The sequence below is a fragment of the Molossus molossus genome, unplaced genomic scaffold (genome assembly GCF_014108415.1).
Source record: "Molossus molossus isolate mMolMol1 unplaced genomic scaffold, mMolMol1.p scaffold_m16_p_19, whole genome shotgun sequence".
NCBI classification, from domain to species: Eukaryota; Metazoa; Chordata; class Mammalia; order Chiroptera; family Molossidae; genus Molossus; species Molossus molossus.
Window position 1 is genome coordinate 31,388,257 of NW_023425354.1, and position 23,663 is coordinate 31,411,919.

At 48.3% G+C, this 23,663-nt stretch overlaps 1 protein-coding gene across 4 annotated transcripts in view; it reads left to right on the forward strand.

Moving 5' to 3' along the window:
- The window catches only part of ATP6V0A1 (ATPase H+ transporting V0 subunit a1), a 60,528-nt gene extending 37,467 nt beyond the window's left edge, over positions 1–23,061 (forward strand). For 2 of the 4 annotated variants that reach the window (XM_036269220.1, XM_036269223.1), the window contains exons 15-22: positions 2,543–2,661; positions 3,209–3,425; positions 3,809–3,916; positions 8,821–8,928; positions 9,860–9,877; positions 15,322–15,439; positions 15,749–15,920; positions 21,508–23,061. In XM_036269220.1, the coding sequence (XP_036125113.1) occupies positions 2,543–2,661; positions 3,209–3,425; positions 3,809–3,916; positions 8,821–8,928; positions 9,860–9,877; positions 15,322–15,439; positions 15,749–15,920; positions 21,508–21,601 (954 nt within the window). In that variant the 3' untranslated portion in view covers positions 21,602–23,061. The remainder of the gene's footprint in view (positions 1–2,542; positions 2,662–3,208; positions 3,426–3,808; positions 3,917–8,820; positions 8,929–9,859; positions 9,878–15,321; positions 15,440–15,748; positions 15,921–21,507) is intronic. The other 2 variants (XM_036269224.1, XM_036269221.1) reach the window with 1 other exon arrangement.
- The last annotated feature ends 602 nt before the right edge of the window (positions 23,062–23,663 follow it).

Genomic DNA, 23,663 nt, shown 5'->3' on the forward strand with positions numbered 1-23,663 from the left:
AAAGCGAGAGAATGAAAGTGAAGATAAATAGTTATATAGTTGACATATTTTTGGAAAGCCTTGGTTTATCTGTCCAGTAAAAAGACCCAAAAGCCATAAAAGACCCAAGTGCCTTGGGGAGTCAACATCATTTTCCTGCACTGCCTATTTCAGAGGTAGCTAATAATACTGACTCTGGGAAAACTGGTTTTCAAGACTCCTTCCCAGTTTAATTTATTTAACTTAAGTTTGGTTTTTATTGTTCACAGATGTTTTAACAAAGCAGAAATAGCTCTTCCCTGTGGGTTTTAATTTCCATTTTTATCTTTATATATTTATAAGAACTTATCCCAGAATTTAATTACTTTTTCAAATACGTAGGCAAATAAAGTGTGATTAAATCTTTTGTATTGTGTGCTTAAGAAAGGGGGTAGGAGGAACTGAAGAATAAGTGTTAGACAGTAAGGATTATAAAATTTCAGGGGAAAAACATTACTATGGCCAAGAAAGATTAAGGTTTCTTATTAAAATGGAAATAATATGACCTTTAAAAATATTTCAGATTGTTACAGGTGAGGAGAAGTGTTTGCAAAAACATAGAGATGGGGAGATACAGAGTTTCTTATTTTAATTATTAGAGAAGTTAATGTTACTGAAACACTTACTATGTGCCAGGCACTGTACTGAGCTCTCAGCATATCTGATTTATCCTCAATCTATCACGTAGATAATGCTATCCCTATTATACAAACAAGGAAACTGAGGTTTGGAGAGGTTTGATAGCATTTTACACATGCATTTAACAAATGTGTATTGACTCTCTTTGTCTGCAAGGCATTGTGCCTGCTGGGCGAAACAGAACTCTGAGACGAATTCCTGCCCTCAAATAGTTTGGAGTCCAATAATAATAATATTACCTCACATTTATATAGTATTCTGTAGTTACAAAATTTTTTTGCAGACATTTCATTTGATGCTTGCAGGGTGGGTAGATGTTGACTTTGAAGTGCCAGGTGAAAATGTCCATCAGGCAGTTGGATTGTAGAGCTGGATTTCAGGTGAGGTTGGGGCTAGAGAAAGAACCAGTCACAGGTTTTCAGGTTAGAGGTCACTGAGGATAAGCTCTTCATGGAGAGGCCAGTTCGGGAAAAAAAAAAGATGCCAGGCTAGATGCTAGATCTGGCTTATTGGGCTACAGATTTTGCACTTTAGCCGAGAGATGATGGTAGGGGTTCAGGAGGAGGTTCTGGCTCAGAGAAGTGACTGTGTCAGAGTCATGATTTAGGAAATGTCATCTGATGGCCAAGTAGTGGCAGAAGAACTGTCAGGAAAATATTACAGGCATCCAGGCCTTTGGGGACAAAGCTTAAGGCAATTAATATTTAAAAGTAAATGGACTGACAATACCACAGGGACATGATCAGCAAAACACAGATTGTGGGAACATCTACAGATAACTGGGTAACTGACCCAATTTCTTCAACAAATATTTTGGAAGGAATACAAAAGGAGAGCTGGAGGGAGAACCTATACAGTAGAGACTTAAGAGCTACATCAACAATCATGGTGTATAGCCCTTATCTGGACCCTACTTTGAATAAATGAGTTATTAAAAAATATTTGGACACAATTAGGGAAATTTGAATATTGACTATATAGTTCATGATATTAAAGAATCATTGTTAATGCTTTGGGGTGTGATAACAGTATTATGGTCATGTTTTTAAAATAAGTTCTTACCTTTTAGAGATCTGCACTGAAATATTTACAGGTAAAATAATATGATATCTGGATTTTGCTTCAAAATAATCTGAAGGTGGGGAGTGGTTGGGGTTATGATGAAAGAAGATTGACTGAGAGTCAGTAAGCGGATAGTCATTGTAGAAGCCAGGTGACAGGTACATGGGAGTTGTTTGTTATACTGTTCTCTCGACTTAAGTATATGTTTAGAATTTTCCATAATTAAAAAAAAACAACATTTTTTAAAATGGGTGACTTACCTTGGCTGGTTTGGCTCAGCAATTAGAGCATCGGCCCACAAACCAGAGTCTTGGGTTCAATTTCCGGTCAAGGGCACATAACTGGGTTGCAAGTTGGGCAGGAGGCAACCAATTGACGTGTCTCTTTCACACTGATTTTTCTCTCTCTTTCTCCCTCCTTCTCTTTCATTCTATCTAAAAATCAATGGAAAAATATCCTTGAATGAGGATTAACAAATTTTTTTTGTTTATCCTCACCCGAGGACATTTTTTCTATTTTTTGTTCAGATAGAGTGGGAGGGAGAGAGAGGAAGAGAGAGAACAAGAGAAACATCAATGTGAAAGGGACACATCGAGTGGCTGCCACCCGCATGACCCAACCAGGGCCGGGGACAAACTGCAACCAAGGTACGTGCCCTTAGTGGGAACCGAACCCGGGTCTCTCTGGATCACAGGCCGATGCTCTAACCGCTGAGCCAAACTGGCCAGGGCAGGATTAACAAATTTAAAAAAAATTAAATGGGTGACTATTTTTACATTTGAGCACTCTTTGTAATACCCTTTGTTTCCTTGGACTGTGACAGATTTGGAACATTGCTACCAATAAACTGACCTTCCTCAACTCATTTAAGATGAAGATGTCCGTTATCCTTGGTATCATCCACATGATGTTTGGAGTCAGCCTGAGCCTTTTCAACCATACGTGAGTCACTCTGTTTCCATCATAAGAATGTGCATAGTTTAGATAATGTTTTTGCCTAAGGAATTCATGATATTTGTGGGGAGGGATTAGTAACTCAGAACCCTGTTCTGTGTTAAAAAAAAAAAAGTGCTTTTAAGAAATGGCATGTTCTTAAATGGGGCTTGCTTAACAATTTACAATTTCAGTAAAGACCTTTGAGAGAACCTTGTGTAATTTTCATCAAAATGAGGGCATTATTTTTGTTCCTTGATATGTAACTCACATAAAATTATGAACTGTGTCTCAGAATGTACTAGATTTTCCAATCGCTCTCTCATGGGAGAATGGTGGGGATGGTACTGGAGCTGTTCAAGGTCCAGAAGTTTGGAAGTCATAGTTAATCCTGCTTGTCTCTGTTGCCTCCAGTACTTCTGGCTGTTGCTTCTTGAAGTAATACAGACAGACCTGAGGGAGTGTTAGGAAAAAATCTCGTGAGGACTCTACTTGGTGTAGGGGTGATCCTGGGTCTGTTCACTTTTCACATTTTTTTTTCTCTCTTCCTTTTTAGCTATTTCAAAAAGCCCCTGAATATCTACTTTGGATTTATTCCTGAAATAATCTTCATGACCTCTTTGTTTGGCTACTTGGTTATCCTCATTTTTTACAAGTGGACGGCCTATGATGCTCATACATCTGAGAAAGCACCAAGCCTTCTGATCCATTTCATAAGCATGTTTCTCTTTTCCTATGAGGACATTAGTAATTCAATGCTATATTCTGGACAGGTGGGTCAACCCAGAAGTAGACTATCTTAGGTGGTTATCCTAGATCAGGAAGTTAGATGTTTTTGTTACTCTAAAAAAAACTTTAAAAATCCCTTTCTGTAGAATTTGGTTTTCAATTTATACATCCAGATCTAAATTCAGCCTATCCTTCTTACTTAGGGGTAAGGGGGAGTCTACTGTAATTTCTATATCCACAAAGGGTTGAATAGTAACTCTCATCCTATGGGACAATTCCTGGGCTTCGCCACAACATCTGCTAATTATTTTGAAAATCTGATAGCGTTATTCACAGATCAGTAAGAAAGTACTATTTTGGGGGTGATTTGTGCTGGCATTGGAAACTGCATGTTTGATAATGTGATGTGCCCTGTCCTTCTCTGCAGAAAGGAATTCAGTGTTTCCTGGTTGTGGTTGCATTGCTCTGCGTACCGTGGATGCTACTGTTTAAACCACTGGTCCTTCGCCATCAGTATTTGAGGAGAAAGCATTTGGTGGGTGTATTTCTGTTGCTGAAAGTCACTAGATTTTTTTTTTTTTTAAAGATCAAGGCAATTCCTCATTGGATCTAATGAATTGTGCATAAGTCTATATACTCTTACAATGCAGTTGTGTCATGAGCACTGGACTGCTGAAATTAAAAAATCATGTTTTTGCTGCCTGGACATCTGGATTCAGCTTTGAGTACAGAGAATAAGTCATCAGTGTTTACCTTTCCTGGTCATGTTTTACTCGTGCTGTGATCAGCAAAATCCAGGTCTGGGCCTGTCTAGGTCAGACACGGCAAGGCTGCAAGAGCTGTAGCCGGTGAACCCACTCATGTGGTTTGCCTGGCCAACCACAGGGCTGACACTGAGACACTGTCTTTGGAAATAAGACCGTGACACTTTCACCAACCAAAACATCTGGGGAAAAGATTTGGTTTGAAGCATGTTGTTTTTTTCTTTTTAAAAAGCAGCATACATGTGTTTACTTAATGGATGTGTGCATATGAATTCTACACACACACACACACACAAACATTCATTTGTGGCTATGCAGTAATGTTACTTATTATACTGTGGTAAAATCCAGAAGATCTTTTTGCATGACTCTCATATGGCTATTAGATTATTATTCGTGTTGGAGAGCAGCTGAGTTACAAGATCCTCCTTCTCCCTTTTCTGACCATCTTCATCCTTCCATATACCCTGCATTCGTCTCCCCCTTCACTCCCTCCCTCTTTTGTTTCCTTCTCCCTTCCTCTTTTCTTCCATTCACTATCAGGAAGGGCAACCTGTGGAGGCCCCAGTCAGCCCAACCCCGAGCCAACAGGGACTAGAGGCAGCAGCGGCTGCAACAGTGAGTGAATTTAAACCACTGTTTAAACGATCACATTTTGTTTAGAGGTGGCAAACAGTGCAGCAGAATTCTTTTTAACTATATTGAGAGCATGGGACACATGTGCTCTTGGGAAGTATGTCCTTGTTACTCATTGAGACAACAGAAAAGATTTCCACCTCTTACGAGTAGATTCTGATATCATCTTTATCATTGATCTACTAAGTTTCTATTAAAATATGTAAGTACAGTCATGTTTATGGAAGCAAAGTGGCTGTTGTACCCTCTCTGGGTCCCATCATCTTAATCCAAGATGGCAGCTCTTGGACTCATCCGCTTTCATGTCTGTATTTTGTGACCATGTATTGGATGATTTTTCAGCATGGAGCAAGAACATCTCTGTGATTCTTGAATTGAGTTCTCGACACTTAAAGTTCTGCTTTAGAGTGATGCTTGGGCATTTGGTCCATTTTAGCTGTGACTCACTCTCCTTCCAGTGGAAGTTTACACATGTCTACTTTTTTGTGAGAGACTCAGAAGACTTCATGTCCTCAGCTGTTCCACTGAGAACTCTACTCTGCCAGGTGTCTTGTGTGTACTGACATCTGGTGGAATAATCAGACCCACCTCTGTCTTGATCTTTCCTTCTTCTAATTGCACTTTAAAAGTTAAGCATTTCAATATGTGTCCTTAAAAACATCTCTTAATCAAAATCTTACAATGCCCTAATATCAAACTAGTCCAATCTATTCTAGGTAATGAATCTATAAGATTTTTAAGTCTCACCAGTAGTGGTTACCCGTGTAGTGTTGTATTCTAGTAGCATCATGCTCCTTTAAAAGAAAATGAAATGTTTAGATGGATAACCATTTCCTTCATTAGGTGTTTCTGATCATTTTAAACTTAGAAAATTTCTGTGATCATCCTTCTAGAACTATTCTAAGAGGACTGATATTTTGGATCAGAAGATATTTTAATATTACTGCTTAAAACTATTTTCAAGTAGGGGTTTTCTCTTTTCCCAGAAGAAAAAAATGTTAAGCCCTTAAAGCGCTACTATCCATTTATTGACATTCTTTCCATGTGCTCTTCTTTCTGCTGGTCTTAATGTTTTTAAGGTGTGCTTCTGGTGCATCAACCTTGATGTTTTTAAATTTGGCATCCTTTTCTTTCCAACTGTCCAATTTTAAAGTCCCCAGTTTAGAAACCTGTACATTCACAGGTTCTTCTTAGCCCACTGGGTTTTTTAGCCAAACATCTGGAGAACAGCCTGAAGGCATCAGGATGATAATTCTACAACAAGAACCCTGGATTCTTGACCCCAAGGGCTGAGGATATGAACACTGATCTGTTTTTGTTCTGTTCTCTGTCCTCTTGGTTGTCTGTAAGCCATTTATCATAGTTTAGTTTTTTCTTTTCTTTTTTTCTTCTGGCGTGTGTGTGTGTCTCATCCCCCTTCCTATAACTCTCACTCCCTATGTAATGAAAGGACAGTTGTTAGTGTCTAGCTGGGAGGTTTAACCTGTCTGCCCCTCACTTTATCCTCTAGTTGGGGAAAGCTTCAGAATTGGCCTTCTGCTTTAGGAACCTTGAAGCCTGCCTCCTGTACCCTCGCACCCATCCCAGGAGTCCCCTCCTGTCACTCACGCCCTTGGTTGCCCTTTCGGTCCAACTTTTGAGGGTTGTCAGGTGTAATATTTGCAAGACCTGGAGGTGCCCAGGGCTTCAGTGGTTCCTGAATCTGACTACATATCAGAATCACTTGGTGAACTTTAACACTTGTTTCTTAGGGCATTAAAACCGATAAATAGAACAAGAAATAAAATTGGGCTATAATTCTAGGACCCAGACAATCCCCTACTGACATTAAAAATAAAATTAAAGCAATAGATGCCCTTGGTTAGAAAATGAAAATAAGGGAGCATTTGAGATTTTATTCCCCAGCATATGTTGTCTGTTTGGCTCAAATAAACTCTTATAAAAATTCGGGAAAAAAGAAAATGCAAATAATACTGAAAGCGAAAGCTTCTCTTTCCCTAGCACCTTCTCCTCCTCAAGGGTATTATTAACAGCATTTTGCCTCCAATTTTTTTTGCCTATGTCAGCATATATCTGTTATCTTTTGATACAATTGTATTTGTAGATGTGTGTGTGTGGTGTGTGTGTGTATTTTAAAAAACACATCAGGAATTGTGTTTAAACTGTAGCACTATTCTGCCCTTTGATTTATTAAGTTATTAAACATTTAGTGTATCTTGGAGATAGTTTTATAGTGATACTCTTTTTTTATAGTTGCCTAGCAGCCCACATAGACCATTCTATTGGATATGCTAAAATTATGTAATCACTTTCTTACCGATGGATGTGTTTGTTGTTCCCAGTCCTTTGCTATTACAAATAACAATGTAGGGAACATCCCTGTCCTAAATAAAACTTTACAAGCAAGTTTCCAGCAGTGGGTGCAATTGGATTGCAGAGTCTCAGAGGGTGTGTGCATTTTTTTGTGTGTGCATGCATTTTCAATTTTGGTAGACAATCAAAATGACCATCCACTGTGTACTTGGGGTATATATTTTTAAATACAGATTTCCTAAGCTCCACCCCAGACCTACTAAATTTACACTTTCTGGGAGTAGCATTTGAGAATCTCTGTTTACTGAAATGCAGCTTTCAAGGTGATTCTGATGCAACTGGTTCTCTACCCAGCACATGAGAACCACTACTAGAAGAGAGAGAGTTTACCCAAACAGTGGGGTCTGGTGGTCAGTAACTGGTAAAAGGTGAAGGTGCGAGTGGGAACCTCGGAGCAGTTGACCAAACCTGCTCACATATTGTTTGTGCTGCTTGCCCAGAAGGCCATTTTGCAGGAGAGCAGTCTTCCAACTCTTGCCTTGTTTGATTCCTCAGACAGAAACTATATGAAGTGGGTCGAGGGGCTGTTTATGTATTTATTTTAAATAGGTTTTTGTTGATTTTAGAGAGAGAGGAAGGGAGAGGGAGAGAGAAATATGGACATGAGAAACATCCATCAGCTGCATGTCAGCTGCCTCCTGCACGCCCCCTACTGGGGATCAAGCCTGCAGCCCAGGCATGTGCCCTGACTGGAAATCAAAGCAGCCACCTTTTGGTACCTGGCACAGTGCTCAACCAACTGAGCCACACTGGCCAGGACTAGGGGCTGTGTTTTCAGCTCCTTTCGCTCTGTGGCAGGTTAGCACTAATTGGTATCCGTCAGACTTAATCCCAGTTCTGCCTAGTTTTTGTACCCACAGAATATTTTTGCCTCAATAAACCTAAGCTTTTCCAAATCAGGTTGACATAGAAATTCTGGTTCTGGAGACCCTGCTGAAAACGATGCCTGAGAAGTGAGGCGAAGCAAACACCCCCTAAGCATCTGCCCACATGCCTGTGAAAAAGTTGTTCTCACACTCCAGAATCCTCCGTTGAAGGAAAGGAGCCCTTTTTCTTTTTTTTAAACTTAATATTCTCTAGCCACAAACTAATGAAGATTAAGCTTTTTCCCTTCCATCACCTAGGAAGTCCTTTTTTCTCTGAGTAGAAACCCAGCATGTTTCTGGGAGAGGTTGCTGGAACTCTTGGGGTTCCCACTGAAAGCTTATCAGACCAGGTTATAATCACCATATCATTTGGTGCCCTTCCTTTTAAAAAGTCTACTCTTTAGTTCAGTTCCAGAAAAACTTAGGCCCTTGATGTCTTTATGGAGAGCTGTACTTGTTATGAGAGTCTGTTTGTATTACGCTTTTCCATTCAAGCAAGATTCTCAGTTAGCATTGACCAGGGCAAGGGTGTTGTCTCTTGGTGCAGCAGGCAGAATTGCGTATTTCTTCCCATCAGGACGGGATGGTAAATGTAGTTGGGGCTGGGGCTGGGGTGGTGGTGGTTTGGGTGGGGAACAGTGGTTTGTTTTTACTTAGCTATTTGATCAGCAGGTTTTGTTTTTGTTGTTAGAACATATCGTTTTCTGAGGTTTGTATGTACTAACCATCGCCCTTCCCCACCTCACAGAATGTCATATTAAAGCCCAGGCAAATTCTACTCTTTCTGTTCATGTGTGTAGGGAACTCTCAACTTTGGTGGGATCAGGGTGGGCAACGGACCGACAGAGGAGGATGCTGAGATTATTCAGCATGACCAGCTCTCCACCCATTCAGAAGATGCAGAAGAGGTAAGATCCAGTGGTGTGGGCTTCCTCTCCTACCTTGGGTCAGCCCTGGTCTTGGGTACCTAAGCAGACTCACTCCAGGCTTCCTTGAAAAATGAAAATACTGAGACCAATGATCAGCCTGCCTTCTGGACCTCTTAGGGCACCACAGCTTTTTCCAGTGGGCGCCATAAATTCCAGGTATTGCTGGCAGAGCCTGCAGCAGTTTTGTTCTGTTCGACTTCTTAAATTCTGAGTTGCACACAGATCTCAATTACTAACTGCTCTCCTGGGCACCGAGGTAGAATAGGCCCCAGCTTCCCAGCTCTTATTACCAGAAGCACAGCCCACTAAGACAGCATCCTCATCCCTTGCTCCTTCCAAGGATGGTTCCAGTTGGAACTGTAACCACTGACACTTTTGAAGTCCTGTCCCAATGTGCTCTCATTGCAGATATTTTATTTGAGCCTTTTAAAATGTCATTTGCATACTTCTTTTAGAGACAGTGAAAAATAGTAAGGCTAAGCTAGACTTTTCCTACACCACCACCTCCAAGCTCAGGTTTTTAAAACCCACTCTCCTTGCCTGACTACTCATACCATGAAGCCTCTGAACTTTTTTATCTCATCTATTCATTATATTCTTTTTACAACAAATAGAATAAGAGTTGAGGACCCAGGTGACTGATTTTTCAGTCTGACTGACCACTTTCACTATGTGTTTGACATTTTAAAAACGAAATTCTGAGGGTTGGGGTGCCTTTTAAAAATATATCTTAATGCTCTAAATCCTGCTGATTTTGCTTTCCTGTATGCTGAGGAGGCCTGCCTCCAACTTGTTAGCCCTGTTTAACATTAACCGTCCTCCCCAAGAAGCAGTCAGTAGTCTTGTGTTCATGACTTGTGACCTTGTGTGTGCCGTGGCTTCCCACTAAGTGTAACTTTGTGTTTTCAAGCCTACCGAGGATGAAGCGGTAAGAAACAAGCTGCTTTGCCTTCATGTTTATCTGGGGCTTGTCTTCCCGTCCTTATGATCACTTTGCTGACCCTGCTGCATCCCGGGGCCACACATGATACCCGCGTGTCCTGCATCTCACTGGCCGTTTCTAACCAGTTCGTGAATCCATGTTCTGAAAAAGCTCATCTCCATTAATTGCATCTCATGTCAGTCACCTCTGTCTTTGTTTCATTGACTTCGCTGATCTAATACCTCTGACAATGGCTTTGTAAGGAGCTACAAGTAATGTCTGCATTGGCATTCTTGAAGTGATTCCCCTTGGGGTTAAATCCCACTGGCTTCTGCCTGCTGTCCTGTGATGTTATGTGTGGCCGCTATGCCACTGGGAGTAGCTGTTTCCTCCCTGATCCTCTGAGTGCTTATGAGTAAAGCTCCCCCTTCCTCCCTGTCTAAGATGCAGCCAGCCTCTTCCTGCTGCCCTCATCAGCTTGATGATGCTTGAAGTGAGAATTGCTGGACCCTCGCCTTGGGGTCAGCTCTATCTCTGTGTGACCCAGGTAGGAGGGAGACAGCTTTCAAAAGGAGGCTTTGCCTCTTAGATGTAGAAGTATCCCAGAAAAAGACAACCCATCCACGTGAAAGGAGTTCATATTATATTAGCCACACACAGAAAAATAACAAGGAACAGAAAGACAGTTGGCAAAGTGTGCAAGCCACATCTGGGATAGGCCTTCTAGCTCAGCAAGAAGTCATTTAGCAACACACGAGTGTGGGAGTGGGGTTTGTAAAGGCCGTGCTGCACTGTTTGCATCTTCCCCCACAGCTTCTCTCCGAAATACTTAGACCCGTGAACCTTCCCTCTCCTGCTCTCCTGGTTTCTGTAAGGGGGCACTGGGATGGCAACGGGAAAATCTTTGCTGTTTTATGTAAAAACAGTGCTCAGTCTTCCTGAAGGCTGGAGAGGCTCCTGGCTGGGACCCAGGAGCTTCTGTGTTCCTCTGGACCGCTTACCTGCACACAGCCTCTGGCTGAGCTGCCTGGAAGGGCGGTGGGAGCAAGTCCCCTGTTAATGAGGAGCCCAGCCTGCTCCCAGTAGCATCGCCTCCAACAATACTGCTCTTTCTAAATGTCTTACTGATTGAGCACCTAAATGCCATGGTCATTGTCAGAAGAGGCCTTGTTTATAGCCATGTCTCAGGAGTTGGACTTCCAAAGAAGATGGACTGTAATTCAGCTGCCCTAGTCTGGCCCCCAGCTCCCTCAGGGGTTCAGTTTCTCATAGCTTCCTAAGTAGTCATGACACTTTATCAGACACATACACAGTCTAGTTCTCTGCAGCCAAATTTGGGTAACTGCCACAGTTATCTAAAGATTTCAAACAAAACAGATTTTTAAAAAATTCCAGCCTATGCCCTGGCCAGTTTGCTCTCAGTGGTTAGAGCGTCGGCCCGTGAACCCGAAGAGTCCCGAGTTCAAGTTCCCGCTAAGGGCACATACCTCGGTTGCAGTTTGTCCCCAGCCCCAGTTGGGGTCGTGTGGGTGGCAACCACTGTATGTCTCTCTCACATCGATGTTTCTCTCTCCCTCTCTTCCTCCCGATCTATCTGAAGATAAATGCAAAAATATCCTTGGGTGAGGATTTAAAAAAAAGAAAAAGAAAAAAGTCCAGCCTACTTCTTCTAGAACTTCCCTCATTTTGCTTGGCTGTGAAAATCTGTTTGCCACAGGGCCAGGTCATTTGACTGGGAAATCTTTGAAGGTGTAACCATTCAGCAAGGGTCAGTGGTGCCTCTCCCTACTGTGTCACCTCACCAGGTGCGCTCATCCAACCCATCCATCTATCCATTCACCCTCCACTTGTCACCTCACCAGGTGCGCTCATCCAACCCATCCATCTATCCATTCACCCTCCACTTGTCACCTCACCAGGTGCGCTCATCCAACCCATCCATCCATCCATTCATCCTCCACGTGTCAGGCTCTCTGTTTAATACTGCAGAAACTGAAGGAAGAAAGTCACAGTCCTTGCCTTCAAGGAACTCCCAAACAAATTGAGGAGATAGTCTGAGTGACAGATGCTTTGAGCATAGTGTGTCCAGGATGCTGTGGGAACACAGAGAGAGGGCACCTGAAAAACACTGAGTGGGGGTGGGGAAGAGAAGACCAGGAAAGGGTTCCCTAAGGAAATTATCGACAAGCTTAGTCTGGTCAATCAGGAGTCTCTGGAGGGAGAAGGGGATGCAGAGTCATCTATGAATAGTTATCGTGCCCTGGCCGGTTTGGCTCAGCGGTTGGAGCATCGGCCTGCGGTACAGAGAATAGTTATCGTAAAGACACAAGCCTGCAGGCCCATCACACTTGGAGGAGAGGCAGGTATTCAGCTTGGCTGAAACCAGAATCAGGAGTTGGGGGACTTGGGAGAGGTGAGACTAGAAGTTGGCAGAAATGAGCCGTAGATTGTTTGGACAAGGAGCCGTCAGAGGGTGGTGACGCTGGAAGTGACACAACAAAGGTGCATCACTGAGATACCCTTGTGGGGACGTTACAGGACATATTGAGTGGAGAGGCGGCACAGTCTTGAGGCATGGGGACCAGCTAGCCTGCTATGAGTGAGGAAAGAATTGGGAGGCCTGGAGTGAAGCAAGGCATTTGCAGGAGGAGTTGGAAAGGAAGGGACCAATATGAGACTAAAGATGTAAGACCTACAGGTCCCAGTGCCTTAGCGAATATTGGCAGTCAAGACTGATTGCCAGGCTGGGTTCCCGGAGGACTAGAAGTGACACCGTTAGACCTGAGACGTGGACTAGAAGTACCTCTCGGTGGGTCAGAGGACAGCAATTGATCGCGTAGTCTGGGTGGCTCAGAGTTGAAGTGCCTGTGTGCGGCAGGGGGAGATGAAGCACAGCTACTTGGAATCAGGCAACATGGGAGTGAGGTGGCCCTTTGGGAGTCACTCCTAGGGGTGGCCTTGAAGCCCTGAGTGGCAGTGCTGTAGGAAAGATGTCAGGGCTGAGACTGGAACTCCCACATTTAAGGGAGAACCAAGATGGAGACAGAAGGAACCTCCAGAGAAGTAGGAGGAAAACCTTGGGGGAGGTGAGTGTGTCAAGAGGGAGGAAGAAAAGGTGACAGTGGCAGACACTGCAGAGGCTCAGTCAGGACACAGAATGTCAGGCCTCATACCTGGGAGGTAGGGGTGAGCCGGCCAAGAAGGGCCTGTCTGTGGAGCAAGTGAGGAGTGGACGGGCCGTGAGGGAGGCGGTGGAGAACGGAGACCCTGGGAGTCCGCAGCAACGTGTCAGCCATGGCTGACTCACGGGATCTGAGGGACAGACTTCCTTAATGCTCACCCCGTTATCCTACCCCATTACATAGAAAATGCCCAAGGTTACAAAGCAGGGAGTTGGGAGTGAAGGACAGGAGAAAGTTAGGGTATGCCTGGAAGGGAAGCTTCCTCCATCCTTCCATTCTTATTTTTTGTTTTCCAATCCTCACCCAAGGACATTTATTGTCTCTTTATCTTCAAATAGAGTGGGAGGAAGGGAGGGAGGAAGGGAGGGAGGGAGGGAGGGGGAGAGAGAGAGAGAGAGAGAGAGAGAGAGAGAGAGAGAAACAGAAACGTCAACGTGAGAGAGACACATTGATTGGTTGCCTCCCGCACGACCCCAGCCAGGGCTAGGGACGAACCACAGCTGAGGTACGTGCCCTTGACCAGAATCAAACCTGCAACTCCACGGGCCGATGCTCTAACCACTGAGCAACCAGCCAGGGCTCTTTGCTTGTTTTTAATGGGAGAAACGAGGTGGGATAAAAATGCTGAAAGTGGCCAGTTCGAAGGGAGCCCAGCAGTCACTGCTTTTGTGGAGCTCTTGGGAGTCAAGACCGCACTCCTTGAAGCCAGGGACCTCTCCTTCCTCTGAGCACGGGCTTTGGGGCGACAGCCAGCAGTGGTGGGACAGAACCCTTCACAGCATTGTTGGGGTTGAGGTAACTAGGACTACCCTAGTTTTCAGGGTATCCAGGTGGCTTAACAAACCTGTTCAGAAGAAAAGCCCTGAGGTGTCTGGGTGTCGGGTGGAGAACGTCCAGCCCACGGGCCATGTAAGGCCCAAGACAATACCAGCTAGCATTGCACACTTCACCAAATCAGCCTGACCAACTAGAGCAGGCTGATTTATAAGTTGATAATTTTATATGGCCCGTGAGTGATGTTATGAATGTCCAAGTGGCCCTTGGCAGAAAAATGGTTCCCCACCCCGGGTAGATGGTCAGAGGTGAGGGAATGGGCAGCTGCTCAAAGCCAGTGCCTTGGAGCTGGTCCCTCTCCCCACTGGCCACACCAGGAGGCAAGGCTGCCAGCTCTTGACCAGCCCAGCCCCTTCCCTCCTGCCTTGTGTGATTTCCCAAGGCAATTCTGGTCCACTTTGGGTGTAGAGTCACATGAGTCTTGAAAGAAACTACTGAAAAATAGACTCTGACCCAAGGGCGGGGCAGGATGGGGAGGCCCATTGGGCATCTGCGCTCTGCTCCTGGGGTTCTGGTCTGGGCTGTGGGGAGGGACCCCGGAATGGACCGACCTCCTGTTCTATAGCAGCTGTTGGTTTCTCCACCTGGGAGAGTGAGAGGCCATGAAATGCACCTGGTGCTTCTAGAGCATCTGTATTCCTCCCCAGCTGTGCTTGGAACAGCTCTTAATGCAGACTCCTAAACGCTTGTTCCAGCCCTGCCCGTTCATTCGGGAAATAGTTTTTGATGTTGAAAGGAAAACTGGGAAAAAGGGAGTGTGAGGAAAACAGAAATAAAAACCAATAGATAATTCTGTCCGGTCTTAATCAACTGTCCAAGTAGGAATTGGTAAAACTTTCACCGAAGTTTTCCAGTGCCATCTTTTCAGAAGACACACACACACACACACACACACACACACACACACACACACACACACACACAAAAGGAGGTTGGTTATCTGCTCACAACAGTTTGTTAAACTAATTAAGTGACGGTAAACTGGTAACTGTAGAGGTCTAGGGCCTGCCTTGGGGAGTGGGGGCCCTTCCTCCCCTCCTGGCTTATTCACAGCGGGCGCTTCCCAGCTGGGGACCCCACCAGCAGGTGGGAGTCAGCTGGAGCAGGTCCAGACAGCCATTTCCTCCGAGCGCTCCCAACCTCACATACACTCCACTTCAGCTCACAGCCTCGCAGGGAGAGAAAACAAAAGTGTTGAGAAGACTCTCACAAAGATGTAGTTCATTAAAATGAAGTGTTTTGAGGGGAATTGGGTGTCTCAGTTGGGGACTAAGCCAGGCAGTATTTCTGGGGATGGCATAGCCGAAACCACCACTGGAGTTCAACACCGGGCGCTCCTAGCCCATGGAGCCCAAAGTGCCATGTGGCCACAGCCCAGACTTCCACACTCCCCTCCCAGCCTTAACTCTTCTCTCTGGTTTCCTCCCACCGCAGTTTGACTTTGGAGACACCATGGTCCACCAGGCCATCCACACCATCGAGTACTGCCTGGGCTGCATTTCCAACACCGCCTCCTACCTGCGGCTCTGGGCCCTCAGCCTCGCCCATGCACGTGAGTGTATTTCTCTCCGATGGAACTATGGCTTTCCCCCTCTCTGGGCACTCTCTCAGGTGGGGGCTTAAAGAGAGTGGGAATTACATAAATGTCCCGGGATTATTCAGACTCATACATTCAGAGAATGATGTCCAGATGGGCGAATCAGTGCTTTTGCCAGGTTAGCGACGCAGAGTGGTCCCGCTAAGGTCGTGGGATGCCAGAAGGCAAGGGACACTCCAGGTGAGGGGTGGCAGAGCAAAATGCAAGGCCCGCAGTGCTTCTCACCAAAGTGAACCAGGTGTCGTGTCTCTCCCTGGTCCCCAGAGCTGTCTGAGGTGCTTTGGACCATGGTGATCCACATCGGCCTGAGCGTGAAGAGCTTGGCAGGAAGTCTGGCGCTGTTCTTCATCTTCGCTGCCTTTGCCACCCTGACCGTGGCCATCCTCCTGATCATGGAGGGCCTCTCAGCCTTCCTCCACGCACTGCGGTTACACTGGTGAGGGGCGGGGGGAGGGGGAAGGGGCGGAGGGGTGAGGGGCGGGGGGAGGGGGAGGGGCGGGGATGGACTTGTCCTTAGCTGCACGGAGGGCAGACTCGGAAGTGTCTGCTTTCATATCATTACACCCAAGGACCTATCTTAGTCATGAGCTTCCGGAAATGCCCACAGGATAAGCACAGCTCACTTTTCATAGCCTCCAGGGAGAATTCTCAGGTGGGTGTTGTCAGATTCCCATTCTTCAGTGCTCTTGATGATGGCTTAAAGGATCTGCTGAGGTTTTATTTTTGTTTGTTGTCTGGGGTTTTTGCCCTGGCAAAAAACTTTCTTCTGTCTTCAGAGCAACAAAAGCTGCTCTGGAGTGGAGTCTAGCCCAGGAAGGTGCTAGCGCACCATGCACCCCAGTTTTGTCCCCTTGTTCCGTCATTGTGCCAGTGTGGTTGAGTGGGGGGGGGGGATTTCTGCTTCATACACAGAGGCAGCTTCAGAAGGGCAGGTGTGGGATTTATTTGTTTGTTTTCTCTGTGGCCTTTAATGGCCCTGCATGGGGAGGGAGCTCAGCCTAGGGAGTGGGAGAGTTGGAGTCGGCCAAGCTGTGACTCCCTGACCTTGAAGTAGGGTTGCCAGATCCAGCAAATAAAATTGTAGGACACCCAGTTAAATCTGAATTTCAGATCAACAGTGAATAGTTTTCTGGGGGTTTTCTTCTAGTATAAGTGTTTTCCAAATGTGCATGGGACATACTTATACTAAACCTGTGTCCGGAACTATATCTGGCCACTGTACCTCTTTGCGTCTCCATTTCCTCCTTTATATTGTGATTTTCCCTTCTGTGATGTTAATGATCTCAAGGTCAGAGAGGGCTTGAGATGTCTCTGTGCATCTCTCATCCAAACCTGAAGAAAATTCAGCACCCGAACCTGAAACCTCTTCCCTCCCCACCCCTGTCTTAGATTTTCCTCCTGGCTTTGTTACAGCTGAGCCTCAAAGACTCTGCTGTTTTTTCTAAATTACAGAGAAGAAAAGTGAGGCAGTCAGGGGAGATGGGCTGGGACTTAGTCTTCCCTCAGAAGCTCCTCTAGAGGAGTCAGTCCTGCTGCATCAGCCCACAGCTCAGAAGCACACGGGCTCTCCTCCTTGCCTCCCTCCTCCCCAGCCAGCTGTTGTTTACTGTGGAGCCAGGAGGTTAGGGACAGCCAGGAGGTTAGGAGCTCCGCATGATTCAGACTGCCGGCCGCTCCCCTGTTCTTAGCTTATCAGGGTCCTCCCTCCCAGCACACTTCCTCGGCCTCTCGGCCTCTCGGTGTGAGGGAATGTCTGTAGCCGGCCTGTGGTGACTCACTTTTTCTTGTGCTCCTGGCGTCCTTCCTTTCCTGGTAACTTCTCTGTCTCCTGAGCCCTGGGCTTGAGGGAACAATTACCACCCCACCTTGATTCCCAAGTGGGAGCCTGTTGCCTTCTCCCTGGGCAGGATGGGGAGCAGGTGAGGTGCCGACCAGAACTGCTGGACAGAGCAGTGAGCTGGGCACAGCAGGGTGTGGGAGGGCCGCCTGGCCCTGGGCCTGATCTCCAGAGCAGGCCTGGGCAGTTTGCGAGGTCATGTTTGTCGCAGAAGGATTACATTCTCCTCAGGCTCACCTGTGGCCTTCAAGTGAAAGTGTCTTCCCTCATCCTCATAAGTGAGCCCAAGGAAGTGACCGATGACAAGAGAGCAGGCCTCAGAATCAGGCCTCCTGGGATTAAATTCCAGCCCTGCCCACACTGGGGGCGACCCTGAGGGGAGCACTTACCTCTCTGAGCCTCACTTTCTCTTGTGAGAAGAGAGGGTAATAGCCATGACAAGGTTGCCATGATTAAACATGAGATAACGTACATACCAAGTGACTCTCACAGTGCCCTGGTACATGTGAACTGTTGTTCAAGTGCAGATCATGGCTGCCCTGCTTAAAAGTGGGGTGCCCTGCTCGGCCGGTGTGGCTCAGTGGATTGAGCGTCATCCTGTGGACTGAGAGGTCCCGGGTTCAATTCCCTATCAGGGCACTTGCCTGGGTTGCAGGCTTGATCCCTGGTGGGGGGTGTGCAGGAGGCAGCCGATCCATGTATCGCTCTTACATGGACGTTTCTCTCTCTCTTTCTCCCTCTCCCTTCCTCTCTTTCTAAAAATCAGTTTAAAAAAATTTTTAGTCTGTTTAGAGAGAGGGACCACTGGGTGGGAGGATACGTGCTACCATCTGAATGCCTCTCGGATGTAGTTTGTAAGGAACAGGCTTGTCAGCCACATTGCACTTCTGGGGTTTGGTAGTGCAAGTATTCGGTAGAATAGGGAAAAACAGCGAAAACTGCTTTGTGCAGGAACTTTTCTAATTCTGTCGAAGGGAAGGCGTGTGTAGAGCTCATCCCCACCACGCAAAAGAAGGGAATGAATTGGTGCTCGTGCACCCCCTCCTGGCCAAACGTGGATGTGCTTCAGGCATGCCTGAGCCTCCTGGGGAGACAGGAATTCTGAGCTGCAGCCCTCTGGTGAGGGGTAGGAACAGCTGGTCCTGCTGAAAATGGCTGTGGGGACATGCTTGCTGTTTTTCCTGGTGTCAGCCTGGATGCCTTCATACTTGTCACCTTACCCCTGGTATTCAGCCGGGGTTTCCTGATTCTGACGCACGGGCTGCCCCGTTATACAAGTTCTGGGTCTCTTCCGTGAGAACAAGAAGAAAACGTTATTTGATACCAAATATAGACCATTAGTCTGAGATCCATGTAGGGTCAGAAGGAGGTGGGTGACATTTGAAAACAACAGCGAGCAGGTTAATGTGCCAACCTGCTAGCTCCGTCTCCTACTGAGTGTGTGTCCCTCTCTTCTCCAGCGATGTAAAGGGGGTGGGCTTTCCCACCACCCTAACGAGATGTCTTTTCTTCCTCAGAAAAGGCAAAGGCAGGGATATGATTTGTAGTTATAATTGCGGGCACCAAACTGATTTTAGCAGGAAGACTGTTCCCTGGGGCACCTTATCCAGCAGACCCCATGCGTGTAGGTGTGTGCCCTTGCACACTCACAGGTCGGTTGATGGCTAAAGGGACAGAACGGGGACCAGTTTGCTGTGAGGAATGCAGTAGGCAGGACACCATGGGATAGCTGAGTGAATGATTGGCTGCTCCCAAAGTAAGAACACCTAAAATGTAGTCTGGACACACGGGCCATCAGGCAGACATGTGTTCCAGGCCCTGAGCTGCTCAGAGAGTGACAGAAAGGGTCAGAGAAGCAGCTGGGCCTAGAATCATCTTTCTGAACCGGCCTCCCCTCAGTCACCCCCCTGCCAGGACAGTGAATGAGCCCCGGAACTCTTCCCCCTTCACTCACTCAAGGAAACACGGTTTCCTGTTACATAGCAGGAGGATCTCTGCAGGCTCCCAGTTGTCCTCTGGGTCACTGGGTGGCCTTTGCCAGGTGCTGGCGCTGGAAGGGGTGATAGAGAGTCATCCGACTGCCTGGGGCTGTCCTCACCACTGTGAAATTCTGAGGTGTGTTTTGGTAGCTTGGAGCATGGTAGGGCCTGGAGGCGCCCCAAGCAGAGCCCTTAATGAAGGAAAAACTTGCAGGGCGCCAGTGAGGCCCCGCTGCACCCTCACACAGAGAACTTCGTGTTTGTACTTTCTCAGGAAGCACACATTTCCCTGGTTGGAAGGGCGAAGGGGGTGGGAAGACCCACAGGGAAATCGCTTTCCAGCTCTGTGCCAGGAGGTTGGGTGAGCACAGCAGAGAAGGAAGGTGAAGTCAGGCTGGCCCAGAGATGCCCAGGATATCCCTAGTGGTGGCCACCCTAGGCCTCACAGAGGGATGGCAGGAGAAAGGTGGTGAGCCCACAAGTATCTGAAAACTTCTCCTCCAGCCCTGGCTGGTTTGGCTCAGCGGTTGGAGCGTAGGCCTGCAGTCTGGAGAGACCCGGGTTCGGTTCCTGCTAAGGGCACGTACCTCGGTTGCAGTTTGTCCCTGGCCCCAGTTGGGGTCATGTGGGTGGCATCCACTCGATGTGTCTCTCTCATGTCGATGTTCCTCTCTCTCTTCCTCCCTCTCTCCCTCCTGCTCTATCTAAAGATAAATGCAAAAATGTCCTCAGGTGAGGATAAAAAAAAATGTAAAAAAAGAATTTAGACCTAACAGCGGCAGGTGACAAGCAGGGACCTGGCCCCATCCCCGCCGCCTTTCCCCAGAGGAGACCCAGTAGCTGGAACTGGCAGAAGGATCTCTTAGGAGTTTTGGGATGTGAGGTGAAGTCAGGTCCCGGTTTGGATTGCTCTTGCCCAGAATCTTGTGACTGGCTTCAGTTTGAAACACACCCTCCTGGATCCTGGGGGCTTGGCCCAGGAACAAATGGGAATTCTCCAGAGTCTGGGATGCTTGGGGACCTTGGCCCAGCCCCTGGAATGTGGCTGGGAGAGAAGGCCACCTGTCCTGGGGCCTCAGGGAACATTGTTCACCTCTGCTCCTGGGGATGGAGCTGCAGCTCTGCCGTCACTGTCCTGGGCCAGCACCCCAGGGCCCTCTCGGTGCCACCTGCAGACAGCCCTGATGCCCGCAAACTCCCCACAGTTTCCCCTGACTGCTCGGTCCCCTCGGGGCTCAGGGTTCAGAGGGAGGAGGAAGCCTTGTGCACACCGCCTACCTCCCCCCTCGCCTGTTCTTGCAGGGGTTCTGATGCCCCCAGGGTCGCACAGCCCCAGTGGAAACTATTCCGCAGGGCAGCTCTCCTTGGCTTTTCTGTCCTCTGAATCATGCATTTTTCTGCCCTTATTTGGTGCTGATTTGGTTGCTGGGCAGCCATCCAGGGCGAGTTTGCGGGGGAAGCACAGCCAAGTGCTCACAGGAGCACACTCTTCTTCCCTCCAGTTGAGAGGGCCCCAGGGACACCGGCAGGGATGGACACTGAGCTGCCTGGGAAGGGAGTTGAAGCTGTTTTTCCTTTCAGTCCCCAAGAGAAGAATTTTTTCTCAGATGTTTTTGTAGTTGGAGCATATTTTGGCCAAAGCTTTGAGGAGACTTCCCCTCCTGACTTCCCCCCTTTCCTGGGAATTTCCTCCCCTAAACCGCAAGGCTCTGCTGTTCACTCAGACACCTCCTTTCTCCTTCCTCCCCCCAAGGAAACAGATAAGCAAGAAAACAGTGGTGCTCGTTGGGTTCCTGGAGCTGAGTTCACCGCTCCGGGGTTTCCCTCCCAGGCCTGCTGTGAGCCCTGCCAGGCTACGGTGTTTGGGGGCCCTTCTTCTTTGCTGTCAAACTCGAGCCAGCTGAACTCTCGCACACGGCTCTCTGCTCAGCAGGTCAGAGCAGGAACGGAGGACACACCAGTGCATTGGTGCAGTGCCCTTGCTGAGGGCAGGCCCGGCCGCAGAAGCAGGGCTGTGTGCCCTGGGAGAAGTCGCCGAGGTCTGGGCTGGGTGGGCTGGCAGAGGCGGCAGTAGGCCGAGCTGCCGTCCCAAGCTCAGCTAGGAAAGGAAGGCTTCGGAGGTCGTGGGGTTGGGCATCTTTCTGGCCCAAATGGGAAATCCCAAAAGGTTTCTGTGGGATGATGACTTTCTTCTTCCCTTTCCCCAGGGTCGAGTTCCAGAATAAATTCTACAGCGGGACCGGTTTCAAGTTCCTACCCTTCTCCTTCGAGCATATTCGGGAAGGGAAGTTTGACGAGTGAGCCCTCACGGGGCTGTGTGCCCACTGCCCTCCCCCACCCACTCCATGGTGATTAGCTGTGCTTTTCTGCGTGTTGGTTGTGATCCCTGGATTTTGGAGCATTTGTGTCATTCTTGCCACCCTCCCCCAGCTGCTTGTGAGTCACTTAGTTAGATCCGGCCCTCCCGTGGGTCCCCTGCCACCTCAGCTGTGTGTTTGTTGTGTAGTGATTTTCTAGAGAGGCTGGGCTCTGGCTGTCACTCACACCCCTGGGCACCAGCCTTGCCCTCCCAATCTCCTTCCAGCCCAAGACAGCTCCCCTCGGTGGCCTGGTGGTGACCGTGTGTATTTACATACGAGCCCAAAGCCCATGGAAGGAGCTCTGCTCCTGCCATTCTCATTACTGGTCGTGGTGGGTTAGCAGGAGTGGGCCCAGGAAGATGGTATTTCTGTCTTCTGCCTCCCACCTCTGGTCCTCAGAGCATTTGTTAATCAGGAATTCAGCGGGACCCCACTGTGCCATCATGCATGGCTTCTCCTTGTCACCCCCAAGGGTCCCAGGGTACCGACATCACCTTCCTAACCTCCACTCTACACTCTTACCCTCTCCCCCTCCCTCTCAGAATCCCAGTCTCCCCCTCCCCCATGTGCACCCTGCATAATGGCACAGCTGGGAGGGCCCCAAAACAGAGGTCCTGGCTGGCTGTTTCTCAGGCCATCTGAGGGCCCTGCAATAAACATGTCCTCTGGGCAGAGGGTTTAAACTGATGCTCCTCCTGGTGCAGACCCTGAGACCTTTCCCCACCCCAAATCATGGATCTTCAGTGAAGGACTGTAGTTGTCAAGGGTGGTTCTCTGGCAGACCAGCCTTGCTGTGCCCACTAGTGCCCCTTCCCTCTTCCACCGTGAGCCCAAGTTGAGGAAGTGAGGTCCTGGGCAGGGACGGTCAGTGTCATCTACAGCTTGCTGATTGGAGGTGACTGGCAGGGCTGCGGGGCATGTGGCTGTGAGCTGCACAGCCCTGCCCGTGAGCCAGTGATGACCCCGAGGGGCCAGCTCCCCTGTCACCCCCACACTGGCTATGGATCTTAGGGCTTTTTAAACTTGTGTTGACACAGCAGCCCTGGCTGCTTGAGCTAAATTGATCCAGTCCCTTTCAGTGGCCGAGATCATCCCCTGAACTGGCCGGGCCTCTGCCCTCCTCCCACCCTGGCTTACCTTAGTGAGCTACTTGGAGCTGCTCCCTCCACCGTCCCAGGCTGGGCTGGCCCTGGGTGCGGGCCATCCGCCCCAGTTGCCCCAGCTTTACCATGTGCTGGCCAGTGTGACCTGACCCAGACATTGTGCGCAGCCCCTCCCCGTGGTCCCCATGGTTTACATGATGATTGTTCTGTTTGCAGTGGGGCTTGAAGTAGAGTTCCTTGTCGGGAACCCTGCCCAAGGCCTCTGTTCAGACATTCCTGTGCTGAATAAAGTGTTTGACTCTACGGAGGGAGGCTGCCTGTCTCTGTACCCACAGCCCCTGCTTCGTACTCTCCCTCTCTCCTCCAGCATCTCTACTTCTCTCTGATCAAAGGCACAGCTACAGTGGCGGTTATTTTGTGAGGTTCTCACCTTATCTCAAGCTTCTCAGACGCCTCCCCTCCCATGAGCCAAGGCAGTTTTGCAAACACTACCCATGATGGGAGAGGACTTAGGGACCCAGCCTCATCTCCCCTTCACTCACTACACCCAAACAGCAGAGGTTTGTGGGGGTCTGGGCATCTGCCTGCCCTCTCTCTCGCTTCCAGTTGTGCTCTTCAGGGCTCAGCAGCCTGGCTATTTTGAGCCCTGATGCCCTTGGCCTTGGTTCCTCAGGGCAGCTGGAGAATGGGAGGTGCTAACGTAGGCAGGTGGCTGAAGAGCCCACAGACTGTCCAGGCAGGTGGGGTGGGCAGGGAGGGCGCTGCGCCTTCTCCCTCCTGACTGCCATGTAAGGCATCACATTCTTTCCCAGTGCCCTCCCTCTCCAGCCCTCCCTCCTGGGGCCTCCAGGGCAGGGGCTGTGCAGGAATGTGAGCAGCAGGCAGACAACTGCGGCTCCG